The sequence below is a fragment of the Melanerpes formicivorus genome, unplaced genomic scaffold, assembly GCF_026170545.1.
Source record: "Melanerpes formicivorus ecotype bairdi unplaced genomic scaffold, bMelFor1.0.p_v2 SCAF_13, whole genome shotgun sequence".
Taxonomy (NCBI): domain Eukaryota; kingdom Metazoa; phylum Chordata; class Aves; order Piciformes; family Picidae; genus Melanerpes; species Melanerpes formicivorus.
In genome coordinates, this window is record NW_027142365.1 from 4,346,671 (window position 1) to 4,362,087 (window position 15,417).

At 43.4% G+C, this 15,417-nt stretch overlaps 1 protein-coding gene across 2 annotated transcripts in view; it reads left to right on the plus strand.

The window, feature by feature from the left end:
• CRHR2 (corticotropin releasing hormone receptor 2) overlaps nucleotides 1-15,417 on the plus strand; it is a 150,717-nt gene that overhangs the window by 103,673 nt on the left and 31,627 nt on the right. For both annotated transcript variants that reach the window (XM_068145908.1, XM_068145909.1), the window contains 3 exons: nucleotides 1,712-1,829; nucleotides 7,118-7,271; nucleotides 8,481-8,541. In XM_068145908.1, the coding sequence (XP_068002009.1) occupies nucleotides 1,712-1,829; nucleotides 7,118-7,271; nucleotides 8,481-8,541 (333 nt within the window). The remainder of the gene's footprint in view (nucleotides 1-1,711; nucleotides 1,830-7,117; nucleotides 7,272-8,480; nucleotides 8,542-15,417) is intronic.

A 15,417-nucleotide genomic window follows, 5' to 3' on the forward strand; every position in this document is an offset into this window, starting at 1 on the left:
CAAATTGACTCCAGCCATGAGTCACTGAGGCTCTCAAAATCAAATACCAATTTCATACCTGAAGCTATTTTAACACTGACTTGGTAGGGTTATACCACTGAGCAGCTTTCTGTAAGCCACAGTGTCTCATACATGGGAGGCCTTCTATCTGTTCTTCTGCTGGATTGATGTGAAATTCTTGAGAGAGTTGCTTTTAGCCCTAAAACTGACTAATTGGGTCCTAGGAAGAGTGCAATAAGTGTTTTATGATAACAAAATAGTGTTTGTTGTAAGAAGGCTGGCTTGTTTGTCATGGAAAAGGCCTGAGGCAACAGTGAAGTTTGTTACTAGGTTGTGCCCTCTCTGTTGGCACTGCGATGAGCTACAGGAAGTTACAGTTGAGCAGGTTTGAGAACACCACTTTCTGTGCTTGACAGCTTCCTTTGCAAGCAGGGAGATTGCTATGTCAGATGCAAAATCCTAACCCAGTGATCCCAGGAAATGCAGCAGCTATTCGAACCCCCGTGGAAGTGTTAACAACTGAAGTGTTTACAACTGAAGTAGTTCTACATTTAGCTAAGAAGGAAACATTTAATTGAATACTCTGTAAGTGCAAACCTACAACTTGGCACCTGCCTGACTTTACTGTTTTCACAAAGAATGAGAGGACAAATGGTCTTGTGTTAGAAAATTGAATCTGTAATGAGTAACTTACTGTATAGCTTCAATGATACTTCGGTTGCTGGCATCAGCATCATGCACTGGCTGCCTCCTGGAGCCATGTTCAGCAGCAAGCACTATTTAAGATGTCCCCTCTTTTGTTTTATGGTACTGTGTCTCAACTTATTGCAGCTTATATTTTACACTGTGCTCCAATCTTAGATCTGAGTAAGGGCTGGAGAAGAACTGAAAACAGAAACGAATGTTTTCTGCTGAAGGAGAGTAACCAGCTCTATGTTGTTCAAGAGAGCTTGGCTCAGCCAGAAAACCAGGCAGTCCAGGCCCTCCTGTTGTATTCATGGGTCTGAAACCTTTGAACTTCACCCAGGCAAGCCTGTTCAAGAGGCTAACCACATGTAAACTATTCCAGTTTTGTCACTCTAGCACAGATATTTGTCACCAAATCTCTTTCTGTGAACATGCAGCAGACCCCAGTGCAGCCTGGTTGTTAGGCACTTGTCACTTCTGGTTGTTCTGGAGATGGAGCAGAGAGGAGCAAAACTACTGCCCAAGGATGAAATGGCCATTTGAGTCTTTCCAGTAGAAACTGTTTCACTTGCTGAACTGATTCTGGTCAAAAAGAGGCAAATTGTTGTACATGGCTTTGCAGAAGTTCTGCTCTGGTTTCTGGAAGACAGGTACATGGCAAGGCAAAGAAGCACAGACTTTGCCATCCTCCTAGTGCTATTTTATACTTTTGTCTTTCATGTTTGTTGTGACTACACTGCAAAAGCCAAGTTTGGGCTTTGAAGTCTACTCTGAGATCCAGAGAAGGGACCAGACCCAGATGGTAATGATAAAAGCTACAGACAGCCCTCATAGACTGTTACTGCTGACCCAGTGGACAGACAAACCTCCAGTTTCATAGTGTAGGGAAGGTAATAGAGGGGGATAAACTGTGAGGAAATTTGCAAGTGAGCAGAATTACCTTGTTTATCTTACAGAGTCATGAGTATGTCTGTGTATATGTTCACTACAGATGATGTTTTAAATGTATCATTCCCCTGTTCAGGAGTATCAGATGCCTGCGGAACATCATCCACTGGAACCTGATCACCACGTTCATCCTGAGGAATGTGATGTGGTTTCTGCTTCAGATGATAGATCACAACATACATGAAAGCAATGAAGTAAGTGCTTGGAGGTAGCATGTCTGCCATGCAGCCTGGGAGCAGGTAGGGATGCTGAATCAGACAGAAACATTACAGAGGACACCTATCCATGTGCTCAGAGTGGCTTTCCTCTAATCTCAAGAGGAGGAAGAAAATGAGCTTAGATTTGCTGCCTTTTCATTTAGTTTCTCATTAGTGAATATCAAAGTGAAGTAAAAATCCTGCCCAAAAGTTTCTCTCTTCTTTTCATTGACCCCCAGATAACTTCCAAATTTGGAGGCTGTGAGAGAGTACTGTGCAAGACACTGCAGTTGGTAGGTCTGGAACATTTCTGTCAGAGCATCTTGATGTGCACCTGTGTAGGGAAGGCACTGCAGAAGGCAATGTCTTCATGAAGAGAGTAGAGAAAAGAAGTGTTTTATCTGTCGAGGCTCTGAGTCAGCTACTTTGTCTGATGGCAATAGGCTGCCTGTAGTCAGTGAGAGCTTCAAAACAGCAAGAAGTAGGACCTGAAGCTACAATTGTTGCCTGTTGATATCTTTGTGGCTGTTTTCCACAAAATTCCATTGTGCCACTAACCCTTTCTTCCGTGCCAGGCTTGAGGATGAAGTTCTGTGGTATGGGCAGCATCCAGCAGCAGCTCCCTGGCTTTGAAAGGAATGTTTAGTTCCTTCACAGACTCAAACACTTCACTTCAGCTTGTGCTGCTGCTTTTTACACTAGCTTTTCTCCTTTTCTAGACCTCTTGGGGAGGACTCAACCCTTGGGACTGAACTCACTAAACTGTGGGGAAACTAACCTAGCCACAAAGAAAAGCAAGGAGGAGTTTTCTGCTGCCATAGCTAGCTAAGTCAGCTTTCTGATGGGTAACCAAGAGTCAGAGGCAGTTATGAGGACCTGAGAGATCCACACAAAAAAAAAAATGAGAAGGTTGAAGGGGTCAAGAAGTAGGCCATCTTCTTTGCATGGCATTGAACACTCCTGAGAAGTGCAGCTTACCACCATGCTCTTACTTCTCTTGCTCTCCCTGTTGTTGTTTACCAAAGTAACTCCCAACTGCAGATGCTTGTCTGAGTGAGGACATTGAATCAGTCCCTATGTAAGCACTCTAATGCCTCCCCCTGTTTAGTCACCCAGCAGCCCCAGTAGTATGAGGTTTTCAGAGTGGATTAAAAGCATCCACTCCAAAAGAAAAAGCATTCTTCTTTATTTTCTTGGGGTATAAGTCTGCATTTCTTTGGCAAGTAGTCCATTCTCACAGTCCCTTGGCAGGAGTTTTTTACTATTCTCTTTCCCTTAAAATATCTTTATAGTGGAGTATTCTCCCTTTAGGGCTGTCCCCTGATATTAACCTCCACAATCAATCAAAAACTGTGTGCTGCAAGCAAACATACACACATATAAACACACATCCCTTTCTTACTTTCTCTGGGAAGAATTTGGCCTCAAGTGCCTATAGATTTTGAGCTGGTTCTATAGCTAGTATTAGTCTGTGTGGTTCCACTGGTGTTCATAGAATCATAGAATCAATAAGGTTGGAAAAGACCTCAGAGAGCATCAAGTCCAACCTGTTACCTAGCACCTCATGGCTAACTAAACCATAGCTTCAGGTGCTACATCCAATCCTTTTTTGAACCCCTCCAGGGATGGTGACTCCACCAATCTGCTCTCCAGCCAGTCTGCCCCAGCCCTGTAGTGCTGCTTGGGGGTGTTGAGGCCAAAGTGTAGAACCCTGCACTCAGCCTTATTAAATCTCATCCCATTGGCCTCTGCCTACCCATCCAGCCTGTCAAGGTTGCTCTGCTCTGTGTTGGATTAGCATCAGACTTGGTAGAAATTAGTTGATGGTTGGACTCAACGTCATTAAGGCTTTTCTAACTGAAACAATTCTATGAAAGCTTCTATGAAAGGAAATTGTTCCTGTAGAAATTAAATGCCACCCCAGGAACCTGGATATCCTATCAGCTTAATGTCAGCTGTGCACTCATCATCCTTGGTTAACCTTTCAAATACAAGATTTGACACCTGAACTTTAATCCCATACTCTGGGACAACAAATAGGAAACTCATTAGTGCCTAGATAAAGAAGTAGTCCATGGATAACTCTGTATTATTTCTCAGTCAGGTGCTCCTTTCAGAAGATGTAGCTTCTGTTAATTCACTGTTTGATTTACCTGTATTTCTGGTGTTTTCAGACTACAGAAGCTGGTGGTGCATCAGCATTATTGTAGAGGGGTTCATGCTGCATGTTTTAGTCTCATGACAATACTGCAATTCTTAATAGAGATGTTTGCTTTCATAGTTTCATAGTTTCATAGTTTCATTCAGGGTTGGAAGGGACCACAAGGATCATCTAGTTCCAACCCCCCTGCCACGGGCAGGGACACCCCACACTAGATCAGGCTGGCCAGAGCCTCATCCAGCCTGCTCTTAAACACCCCCAGGGACGGGGCCTCGACCACCTCCCTGGACAACCCATTCCAGGGTTTCACCACTCTAATGGTGAAGAACCTCCTCCTCACATCCAGCCTGAATCTCCCCACCTCCAGCTTCATTCCATTCCCCCTAGTCCTATCACTACCTGAGATCTTGAGAAGTCCTTCCCCAGCCTTCCTGTAGGCCCCCTTCAGATACTGGAAGGCCACAATTAGGTCACCTCAGAGCCCTTTAGGAACAATCAGCTGGAGTCAGGTTTTCCGGTGCCTTTTAAGAGGTGACTGCAAAGTGCCAAGAACAAAAAATAAGCCTGCAAATGCAGGGACAGATCCTCACATGCCTCAGTTTCCATTAACTCACCTTTGCAGAGCACAGAGGTCTTTGGGGGAAAGTGCTTTATACAAGATTAGTGATAACTTTATGGTCTTACTGTGGTATAATTCAGTCAAAATAACACCAGCAAAATCAATGGGACTGATGCCATTTGTGCTAGTTCATTATCTGATCTCTCCTGTGCTGATCAGTGGAGATGAAATAATGCAGTCACAGAAGCATCAAGGACTCAGCATGGAAATATTTTGCATGAAGTTATAACGCTGATGTTGCTAAATCAAGAAGGGGATTTGCTGAAGATACCTGGAGCCTGATGGTGAATACATGTGGGGCTCAAAAATCCTTGGTCAAATAAATGAAAAGTTAGAAATGAATGAGTTAAGCTAATTGGGCTTGCTATTTGATAGTAATAAATCCATCATTCCAAAAGGAATTGTTCCAAATGCATTTTATTCTGGTTGCCTATGGAAACAATGCAGAGGGAGATCTCACTGCTATTTGTCTCTATCTGGCCCAGTATATTCCCAGTCTGCTGGCCAATTCCACTCAGTTGTGACACAGGTTCAACAGGCTCAGGTAACATTGTTTTGCACAGCTTTTGTGGAAAAGAGCAGCTATGGAGGGGACCAAAACCTGTATAAGTGTTGCAGCTGAGGGAGAGTGGAACAAGGATCTAGATTTGATCTGAGGGAATTTACACGAGATTGAGGCCACAGGGAAAGATTTAATTCAATGCTCATCCCTTCAAAAATGGAATGTGAGAATCAGAGTCTCTGGGAACTTAGTCTTGCTAGTGGGGGATCAGTCAGGAGTGGAGCCAAAATATTTGTTTGATGTTAGCCAAAATTAGGGTTTGGGTTTGCTTGTGGCTTTATGTTCCTTGGCTCAAGCCAAAAGAAGAGGGGGGGAAGCAAATTTAATTCTGCTTAAACAAAGCTTGGACATACAGAATCCTCCATCCTCTTGAATTGTTTTCATTTTATTCCTCTGCTACAGACAAAGCCAAACCAGATTTCCAATCTTAATGGAATAATAGAGAAATGAAAGGTTTAACACACCCAAAAAAGATTTCTTCTGTTTATTTCAGCTCAATAAACAGAAGCGATGGCAACTTGTGAACAGGCTATCATTCTGTAACTCCATTTCTTATCCAATAAATTCTTAATGCACAGCGTTTTGCTGCATTTAATGGTGCATCTGCTGTGCTGTTGGCTGCCCAGAGATCATCTGTGTGCACAGCATATGAAATCTGAAATAAAATTAGCTAGAGGTCAAAAGTTTCAAATATCTTAGGGAGAGTTAATTAAAAGGTTGGGAAATGGTGAGACCAAAAATGGCATCAGTGATAGCAGCTAACACAGGTAATTAATGTCACGCTTCAGGGAATAGGCTGAATGCCTGCTTGCACAGAAAGGAATTTTCCCAGACCTCTGTGTGTAGCTGTATGGAAATTACCATCAGCACTTACTTGTGATTTATTGATATGATCTTGCCATCTGCCTCCCTATAGCTGTGTATTCCACAGCTGTGCTCTGACTGCACAGATACTTTGATTGATACAGTCAGCCTGACCAAAAAAATCCTGTTGAACTTACAGGATCACAGAATCAGCCAGGTTGGAAGAGACCTCCAAGATCATCAAGTCCAACCGATCACCCAACCCTATCTAATCAACTAGACCATGGCACTAAGTGCCTCAGATGTGTGCAGGGATGTGACTTACAGATTGAAGGCAGGAGTAGAGTATGAAGAGGCTGATAAAAGCCCATCTTTAAAGTAAACTAAAAGCACATCTTTAAAGTAAAATCACTTTTTTCCCCTAAATCACAGCAGTATTGCTTCTCTTTGTTGGAAATGAAGCAACACTGTGACATTCACTTTTACCTTGTGTTTTCTCTGAGATGTTCAGCAGGTGGGCTATGATGCTTACACTCTTATGTCATGTTTGGCTACAGCCATCTAGGCTGTGGTTGTACGTCCCTGAAAGATCATGTGTAGTCAAATGACCTGCCTCCTCATGTCTTCATTCCACATGGCTGCTTCTTAAATTGCTTGCAGACTGCTGGTGGGGACATACTTCATGGCATGCTAGCTTTCCAGACTTGCTCAGGTACAGGAGATCCTGCATGCTGTGGCCAAAGCCAAGTCTCAGCAGAAAGTCACAAACATAGCTGTGAGTTCCAAACATCTCCTAAGACCTTGTGATTCCAAGTGCCAGGTATAAGTCTGCATCTCATGAATGATTCTTATCATTGATTTTTAAGGGATGTGGACATATTTCATGGCATGCTAACTTTCCAGACTTGCTCAGGTACAGGAGATCCTGCATGCTGTGGCCAAAGCCAAGTCTCAGCAGAAAGTCACAAACATAGCTGTGAGTTCCAAACATCTCCTAAGACCTTGTGATTCCAAGTGCCAGGTATAAGTCTGCATCTCATGAATGATTCTTATCACTGATTTTTAAGGGAATAGCAACATAGAAGCTATTCAATGTTCTCACCATCAATTAAAACCACTCTCCTCTGTTTCTTTTCCAGCCTTGGTGTCGATGTATTACCACTGTCTACAACTATTTTGTGGTGACCAATTTCTTCTGGATGTTTGTGGAAGGCTGCTACTTACACACTGCTATAGTGATGACTTACTCCACAGACAAGCTGCGGAAATGGGTCTTCCTCTTCATAGGATGGTGTAAGTCACTTGTGTGTTTAAAATGGTGTTACCTGGTACCTGGCATTAAAAGGATATAGACAAGAGCAGCAAGAACACTTGAACACTTCTAGGGATGAGGTATCCACAACTTCCTTGGGCAGCACTGGAACAGGCTGCCCAAAGAAGCTGTGGATGCCTCATCCCTCAAATTGTTTAAGACCAGGCTGGATGAGGTTTGAGCAGCCTGGTATGTTAGGAGATGTCCCTGCCCATGGCAGGGGAATTGGAAATAGATTATCTTTAAAGTCCCTTTCAACTCAAGCTGTTCTATGACATGATTTGATGAATAAAGTGTAAAAGTCCCACTGTGGTGAAATCTGACATTCAATCCTAACTTCATCAGAACAGCATGAGATCAGCTTTAGTTCTTCAGTGTGGTGATGAGATAAAGCTAATGGATTATTGCTGGAGCTATCTTCTTCATTTATCTCCTCAGTTAAAGGGAAAGATAACTCCCAGGCTCTGCATTTTGGTCATCCAGCAGTTCATACGACATCCCTTTCACTGTCATCAACAAAGTAGTGATCACAATCCTTCATACACTGCTGCCCAGCATGGCATAGTACCATAGTATCATAGTATCAGGAAAAGGCACTGTCTATGCTGTGTGGACCACTCAGCCTCAAGAGACACTTCTGAGCAAGGAGCTGACTAGAAAAGAAGCCTAATTATCTGCCAGGCTAACCATACAGCTGTCCTTTGGACTGCTGAGGCATTTCTTCCAAGAAAGCAGGCTTCAACAGAGAGTAATGTCATCTTTGTACTACGCTTGTGGCTACTCAGATGGAAAAACAGTTCACTGCATGCCCTGTTATCTCACTTCTGCTGCGTCAGCTTGGGCAAGAGCAAAGGCTGCTTCTTTTCCCAAGCTGCAACAGCAGAAGCTGGTCCATCAGTACAGGCTTGGAACCATCTGTCAGAGCAGCAGTCCTGGTGAAAAAGAGGTAGGGCTTACAGTGGATGCAGGCTCAGTGCAAGCCATCAGTGCCTTCTCATCATGAATAAGGTACAAGACATACATGAAAAGGTCTCCACAGTTGCCATGTCTGAAGTATAGGAAGATAAGACCACTTGATTCAGAGTCTTCCAGTTCATTACCCAAGATTCTTCTCACACAAATCTGAATTTACATCTCTATCATCCATCTAGATGGGTTGTGATTAACTCCTGGGTTTTTTGCTGTTGCAGGTATTCCTTGCCCAATCATCATTGCCTGGGCCATTGGCAAACTGTATTATGAGAATGAACAGTAAGTAATGTTAAGATTTGTGTTTCTGTGGCTCTCTAAATTAATTAAGGAATGCCTGCAGGCTGAACTGGTAATTTAGAAATAAGGCTGATTGATAGGAAAGAGGAAAGGTCACACCACCTCCATCCAAATCCAGACCATCTCAAATTTCAGAGCACCACTTGAGTCATCTCCTGGAAATACCTTTCCCAAATACCATTGGCCAAGCCCTGAAGCTCTCATCTGATAGCTTTATACATGATTTACAGTCAGGGCAATCTCCTTCAATGGGAATTTTGCTTGAGCAAGACCTTGGTAAAAGCTACAGCCGCGTGCTAAAGGATTTAACCTTCTGGATGTGCAGGATTCGGTTGATAGGCTGCCAAGAATGGTCTTATGACTGGAATTTTTGCATTTCTCTTTCTGGCTTTTCCAGTTGGAAGCAGCTACTGCATGAAATTGAAAAATATGGGAGATAAAGAGGCATCTGTGTTTGGGGAAATCTTCCCCCCAAACATTGATATAGATCAGCTTATACTTACCAACTGGTGTTTGGATCAATGTCTATTATCTGTTACATCTCTCTTCCCTATCCTTAAAAGACTTCTTTTCTCCATGAACCTGCTTTTCATATGATCACATTGTCTGTCTCTCTGTAGTACATCTGATTAAGTATGTCTACCTTGTAGGTGTCTGCATCTGCACTAATCTGTGGTCTGATGATCAGCAGGGATCAGTCAAAACAGTAAATGCAGTCTGGGGTGAATTTCATCTCATCTGGAGAAGCCTAAAGCAGGTTGGAGGTTGGATAAATTAGGCTTACATGCACTGGTTTTCCTGACTGGAAGGGAGTTGGATGGGGAGGAATTATGTAATGGACTAAGTTCCTTTTCTCCCCACAAACTTTTGAAACCTTGACCAGTCTCTCTTCTGTAGCCCTTGTGGTGACCGTGGAGGTGATGAACTGGTCACCTTGAAACGTCACAAAACAAAATAACCTAAACTTGTGTCTTGAAACCTGCAGAGGCAAAACACCAGGTCCTTTATTCATGCTGATGCACATTAAACATTCTTGTTCTGCATAAGTTCAGCATTGAGGTTTGAACACTACATTTGGGAAGGTTGCTCAATACTCCAAAAAGAAATACTGAAAAGTAGGGCCCCTGATAGAAACACACTACAACAACTGGTGTGGTGCTGCACACAAGGTGGATAGATGGAGAAACCACTGTATCATCTGGATCACTGCTTCCTTTCCCCATCACTCCAAATGTGTTGTGCACTGAGAAAGTGCAGACTTTGGTTTCTGCCCACCACAGTGTGAAGTGTGGTGGCCTGGAGCCTCGGTGTTGCATTCACTTATTGCTAGTGCTGGGGCCAGGATTCATGTGATTTACTCCGCTTGAGAAATGGAGGCTGGATGCTTCAGGAGTGCCAGTCCTTTGATCCAGCACATACACCCAGCCAGGGAGAGCTCTTGTAAATGAAGAGCTGATAAGGACATTAAAGCTGTAAGGCAAAGGGCTGTTAAATGAAATCTGCCTTTTGCATTTGCAGTAACGGCACATGGAGAGGAGACTCAGAAAAATAAATGAACCCAAGTAAAAGGAGATAAATAACTTGCTGAGGGCCTGTCAATTGCCATAAATATTCAGTCATCTCAAGCATTAATGTATGTGGTTCTTCAGATTAGTTCCTGCTCACTGCCTCCCAGGCTGAGGAATGGAACAGGTTGTGTTAAGCAGCCCAAGCTGAAGCACAGGATGAATATATGTGTGTGAGATGTGCACACGTGTGTGTTTAACTTAGTTATGGTCTGTTCTTGTCTCCAGTCTGCCAGCCCCTGGGACAGTTTGGACTAAACTTCCTGGCATTTACAAAATCCTTTCACTGTGCTGGGATGATAGAGAAATCATGCTTTGCATCTGAATTCTGTAACTGTGTGCAAATGTAGACAGATGAGATAAAACTAATCCCTGGCTTGGAGAAATAATTGCTGCTGGGATATTGGAGTATCTCTCATACGAGGAGAGGCTGAAAGCGTTGAGAGTGTTTCCTGGAGGCAAGAGAGGGCTCAAGGGGATCTTATCAGTGCTTATAAATACCTTATAGGAGGATATGAAGAAGGTGGATCCAGACACTTGGGTTGGTGCCCAGTGACAGGGAAAGAGGCAACAGCTCAAAGTGAAACACGTAAAATTACATATGAACAGCAGGAAATACTTTTTTACTGGGAGGTTGAAAGATGCTCCTCAGAGAAACTGTGCAGTCTTTGTCCTTGGAACTTTCAAAAGCCAACTAGGCACAGCTTTCAGCAATCAGCTTCAGCTGATTTTGCTTGGGGCAGAGGGATGGACTTAGTTTCCAGAGGTCCCTGCCAACCTTGGCTGTTCCGTGAAAACAGGCTGCTCTCCACAGCTGGCCTAGCTGATGTGCTCTGCTGTTCTTGACCCCTGGGGAAATGATGCTATTGCCAGACCTAGCAACCTGGACACGTGGAAAACAACAGCTCCTGAGACTGTTTGGGTATCCCCATGGACAGCCCAAACTTCAGGAGGAAGTGGGGAACTCCTTCATCTGAGTAAGCATTTCAGCAGTAGCCTGAGGTTGAACTGGAATTCACGTTGTGTAGCTCACAATAGTTTAAAAGCTGAAAATAGCACATAGGAAGACAGCTAAGAAAATGCCTCAACCAACTCCTTAATTGTTTTTTTTTTTCATTTTTGTACCTCCCAGAGACTATGTTCTGCACAGTGAGTCAAATATAATTGGTACTGTGGCAAATACCCTGTCTGGGGCATAGCAGTTCTTCAGCAAAAACCTGACAGCTCTGCAAAAAAAAACACTGCTGCTAAGTCTCAACAGAAAAAAACAAACCCAAAGCACCAAAACACACAGCTGATTAAGAATTATTGTAGTAATTTCCTTGATGGAGAGTTGGTTAAAGGGAAGAACATCAGTAAGATCTAATTAACAATAACGATAAAACCATGGTGGGTTTTGTTGTGTAAGGAACTATGAAGAACGTTAATTAGTGCTGCTCAGTAGAGGAATGTTTACATCTCCGAGTCTAATCAGGTCTCTCTTCCTAAATTGTGCTCTTCAATTGTCCTCTTTTAGCCTGGAGAAGAGGAGGCTCAGGGGTGACCTCACTGCTGTCTACAACTACCTGAAGGGAGGTTGTAGCCAGTTGGGGGTCAGTCTGTTCTCCTGGACAACCAGCAACCGAATGAGGGGTCCCAGTCTCAAGTTGTGCCAGGGGAGGTTCAGGCTGGATATTAGGAAGAAGTTCTTCACAGAGAGAATGATTTGCCATTGGAATGTGCTGCCCAGGGCGGTGGTGGAGTCACCATCCTTGGAGATCTTCAAGAAAAGCCTGGATGAGGCACTTAGTGCCATGATCTAGTTGATTGGATAGGGCTGGGTGATAGGTTGGACTGGATGATCTTGGAAGTCTCTTCCAACATGGTTGATTCTATGATTTTAATATTCAGGGAGTGCTTGTTTATTCTTTCAGAGGTAAAAACAAGCAAACAAACAAACCACCTTTTATTTAACACTGATAGCATTGAAATTCTGATGCACCAAGTCATTGTCAGTGGTTTAATTTCTCTTTCTGGTATTAAAGAAATAAGGCAGTGCTGATTTTCTTGCCCAAATAGCAGCTTATATTGGATTTAAAGTAAGAGTTAAGATGACAGAGTTAGGATGACAGACAGAAATGTTGGCAATTCCTCAGTTAAGGTCCCAGTTTGAACACTTAGACTGTAAATGTGAAGTACAGCTAATCAAATGCAGACTTTTTCAGTATCACTGGCAAATGTCTGTCCTCTCCCACTTACTATCCTGTTGTATTAGAAATTTATATATATATATATATATATATATAAAATATCTATATTAATATATATATTATATATATGTATTAGAAATTTTATCCAGAGCTATTAGACATTTTTAATAACAATGTGGCAGTTCTATTCTGTAGCCTAATGAGATGAACAGCATCCTAGAGATGCTGCTTTGTGGTTCTTTACAACTCCAAAGGGAACCTGGAGCATCAGGCTCCCCTGCAGATGCCTGTGTTGTGGAATGGAATGGAATGGAATGGAATGGAATGGAATGGAATGGAATGGAATGGAATGGAATGGAATGGGATAGAATAGAATAGAATAGAATAGAATAGAATAGAATAGAATAGAATAGAATAGACCAGACCAGGTTGGAAGAGACCTTCAAGATCATCGCGTCCAAACCATCAACCAATCCAACCCACTTAAACAACTAACCCATGGCACCAAGCACCCCATCAAGTCTCCTCCTGAGCACCTCCAATGATGGTGACTCTACCACCTCCCCAGGCAGCCCATTCCAATGGGCAATCACTCTCTCTGTATAGAACTTCTTCCTAACATCCAACTTAAACCTCTCCTGGTGCAGCCTGAGGCTATGTCCTCTTGTTCTGGTACTGGCTGCCTGGGAGAGGAGACCAACATCTGCCTGGCTACAACCTCCCTTCAGGTAGTTGTAGAGAGTGATAAGGTCATCCCTGAGCCTCCTCCTCTTCTCCAGGCTAAGCAACCCCAGCTCCCTCAGCCTCTCCTCACAGGGCTTGTGTTCCAAACCCCTCACTAACTTCGTTGCCCTTCTGTCTCCCTTTGGCTACAACCTTGTTTCTTTGGATTGCCTGGAGGTGTCTGTAACACACACAATGCTTCACTCAGTGCAACCTCGGTCTATTACAGAGCTCCAGATAATCAATGTCAGCAATTTGCTCTGCAGTATGGTCTTAATAGTTAAGCAATATTTAAATTCCAAAGGACAATGAGCAGCCTTTTGCACTGGAAGCTCATTTGTGCTTTACTAGCTCTGTTCCAAATTCTCTGCTGACTTTTCCTAGCCCACTAATTTCTGCAACATGCCTCAGTCTGTTTCTTATTAGTCCCTCTGTTAGGTTCCTCTGCTCAAACAGCCAGCTTCCCAGAAACTCCTCTTCGAACAGCACCTGGTTCACTGTGTTTCAGGCCATGTATAATAGTTCTCCCAAAATGCCCTTCAAAAAACCTCTCTCAAATGCAGGTCTTACAAGTTCTGGAGAGTTGTGTTTCCTGCCTTGGCATATTTTCTCTTTATTTTTTTTCCATATCTTTCCATCACCATAACTAAAAAAAATACATAAACAAAAAACTCCAATTTCATTCATTTAAGACTGCCCTGGGGAGTTTTTCTTGGATGATAACTTAGCTGGAGGAAGTATCTTATTCCAAGTCTAGCTCTCATCACCAGATTCTGGAAGATTACTTGCAAAATTAGCACTGCACAGCAATTTGCTGTCAGTGCACCAGGGAATGGGTTGTATTTCTGAGATATTTAAAGCTCTTTCCTTCACTTGGAACATTAAAGATGTAGGAATTGAATCAAAGAATAGAATAGAATAGAATAGAATAGAATAGAATAGAATAGAATAGAATAGAATAGAATAGAATAGAATAGAATAGAATAGAATAGAATAGAATAGAATAGAAGAATAGACAAGGATAGGATAGGATAGGATAGGATAGGATAGGATAGGATAGGATAGGATAGGATAGGATAGGATAGGATAGGATAGGATAGACCAGGTTGGAAGAGACCTTCAAGATCATCACATCCACCCCATCATCCAACACCATCTAGTCAACTAAACCAAGCACCCTATCAAGTCTACTCCTAAACACTTCCAATGATGGTGACTCCACCACCTCCCCAGGCAGCACATTCCAATGGGCAATCACTCTCTCTGTGTAGAATTTCTTCCTAACATCCAGTCTGAGCTTGAGACTGTGTCCTCTTGTTCTGGTGCTGCTTGCCTGGGAGAAGAGACCAACCCCCACCTGTCTACAACCTCCCATCAGGTAGCTGTAGAGAGCAATAAGGTCTCCCCTGAGCCTTCTCTTCTCCAGGCTAAGCAACCCCAGCTCCCTCAGCCTCTCCTCATAGGACTTGTGTTCCAAACTCCTCATGAACTTTGTTGCCCTCCTCTAGACATGTTCCAGCAAGTCAACATCTTTCCTAAACTGAGGGGCCCAGAACTGGACACAGGACTCAAGGTGTGGCCCAACCACTGCAGGGGCAGAATGACCTCCCTGTTCCTGCTGGCCACACTGTTCTTGATGCAGGCCAGGATGCCATTGGCCCTCTTGGCCACCTGGGCACACTGCAGGCTCATGTTCAGCCTACCATCAACCAGCACCCCCAGGTCCCTCTCTGCCTGGCCGCTCTCCATCCACTCTGACCCCAGCCTGTAGCACACAAAGCAAACAATTGTGTGATGCTGAGTGTGTTCCTAGATACCTGCTGCTCAGCATTTCTTTGCAGTGAGTTCAGAGAGTGCATTTTGCAGTGGGCAAACAGCTCCTTCTGGTTTAGCAATCAACACTCTTTGGAGAAAGGCTTGGGCAGCATTATGTGATTCCAACTAATTTCATCTGAACCGTAGCTTTCCTTAGTCTTGGTTTATGTGCCTTCAGCTCGTGTGGTCATGTCCTACAGACTGCAACCACTTTGAGGCCACAAGGATTATTTCTTGCATGCTTGTAAAAGTGCAAATCTGCACCTATCTCCATGCTCTCCCTGGCTCAGGAATTATCCTTGTCTTGATGACTGCAGTGGCACTAAGCTTATGTTTTGTCACAAGACTAAAAAGAAGGCATAATTTTTGCTGTGTAGACTTGTTATGTGATACCCACAAAAGGGAAAAAGAAAGACTCACAGACCCTTGAACTCCAGAATCTACTCCCTAAAGGGTCTGGAACTCCACTGACCAAAACTTTAAGTCAGTGTGATAATAAGGTTGTATCTGCTTGGTGGATCCAGGTTCCAGCCCATGTGGCTGTATCTGCAATATTAATTTAGCTG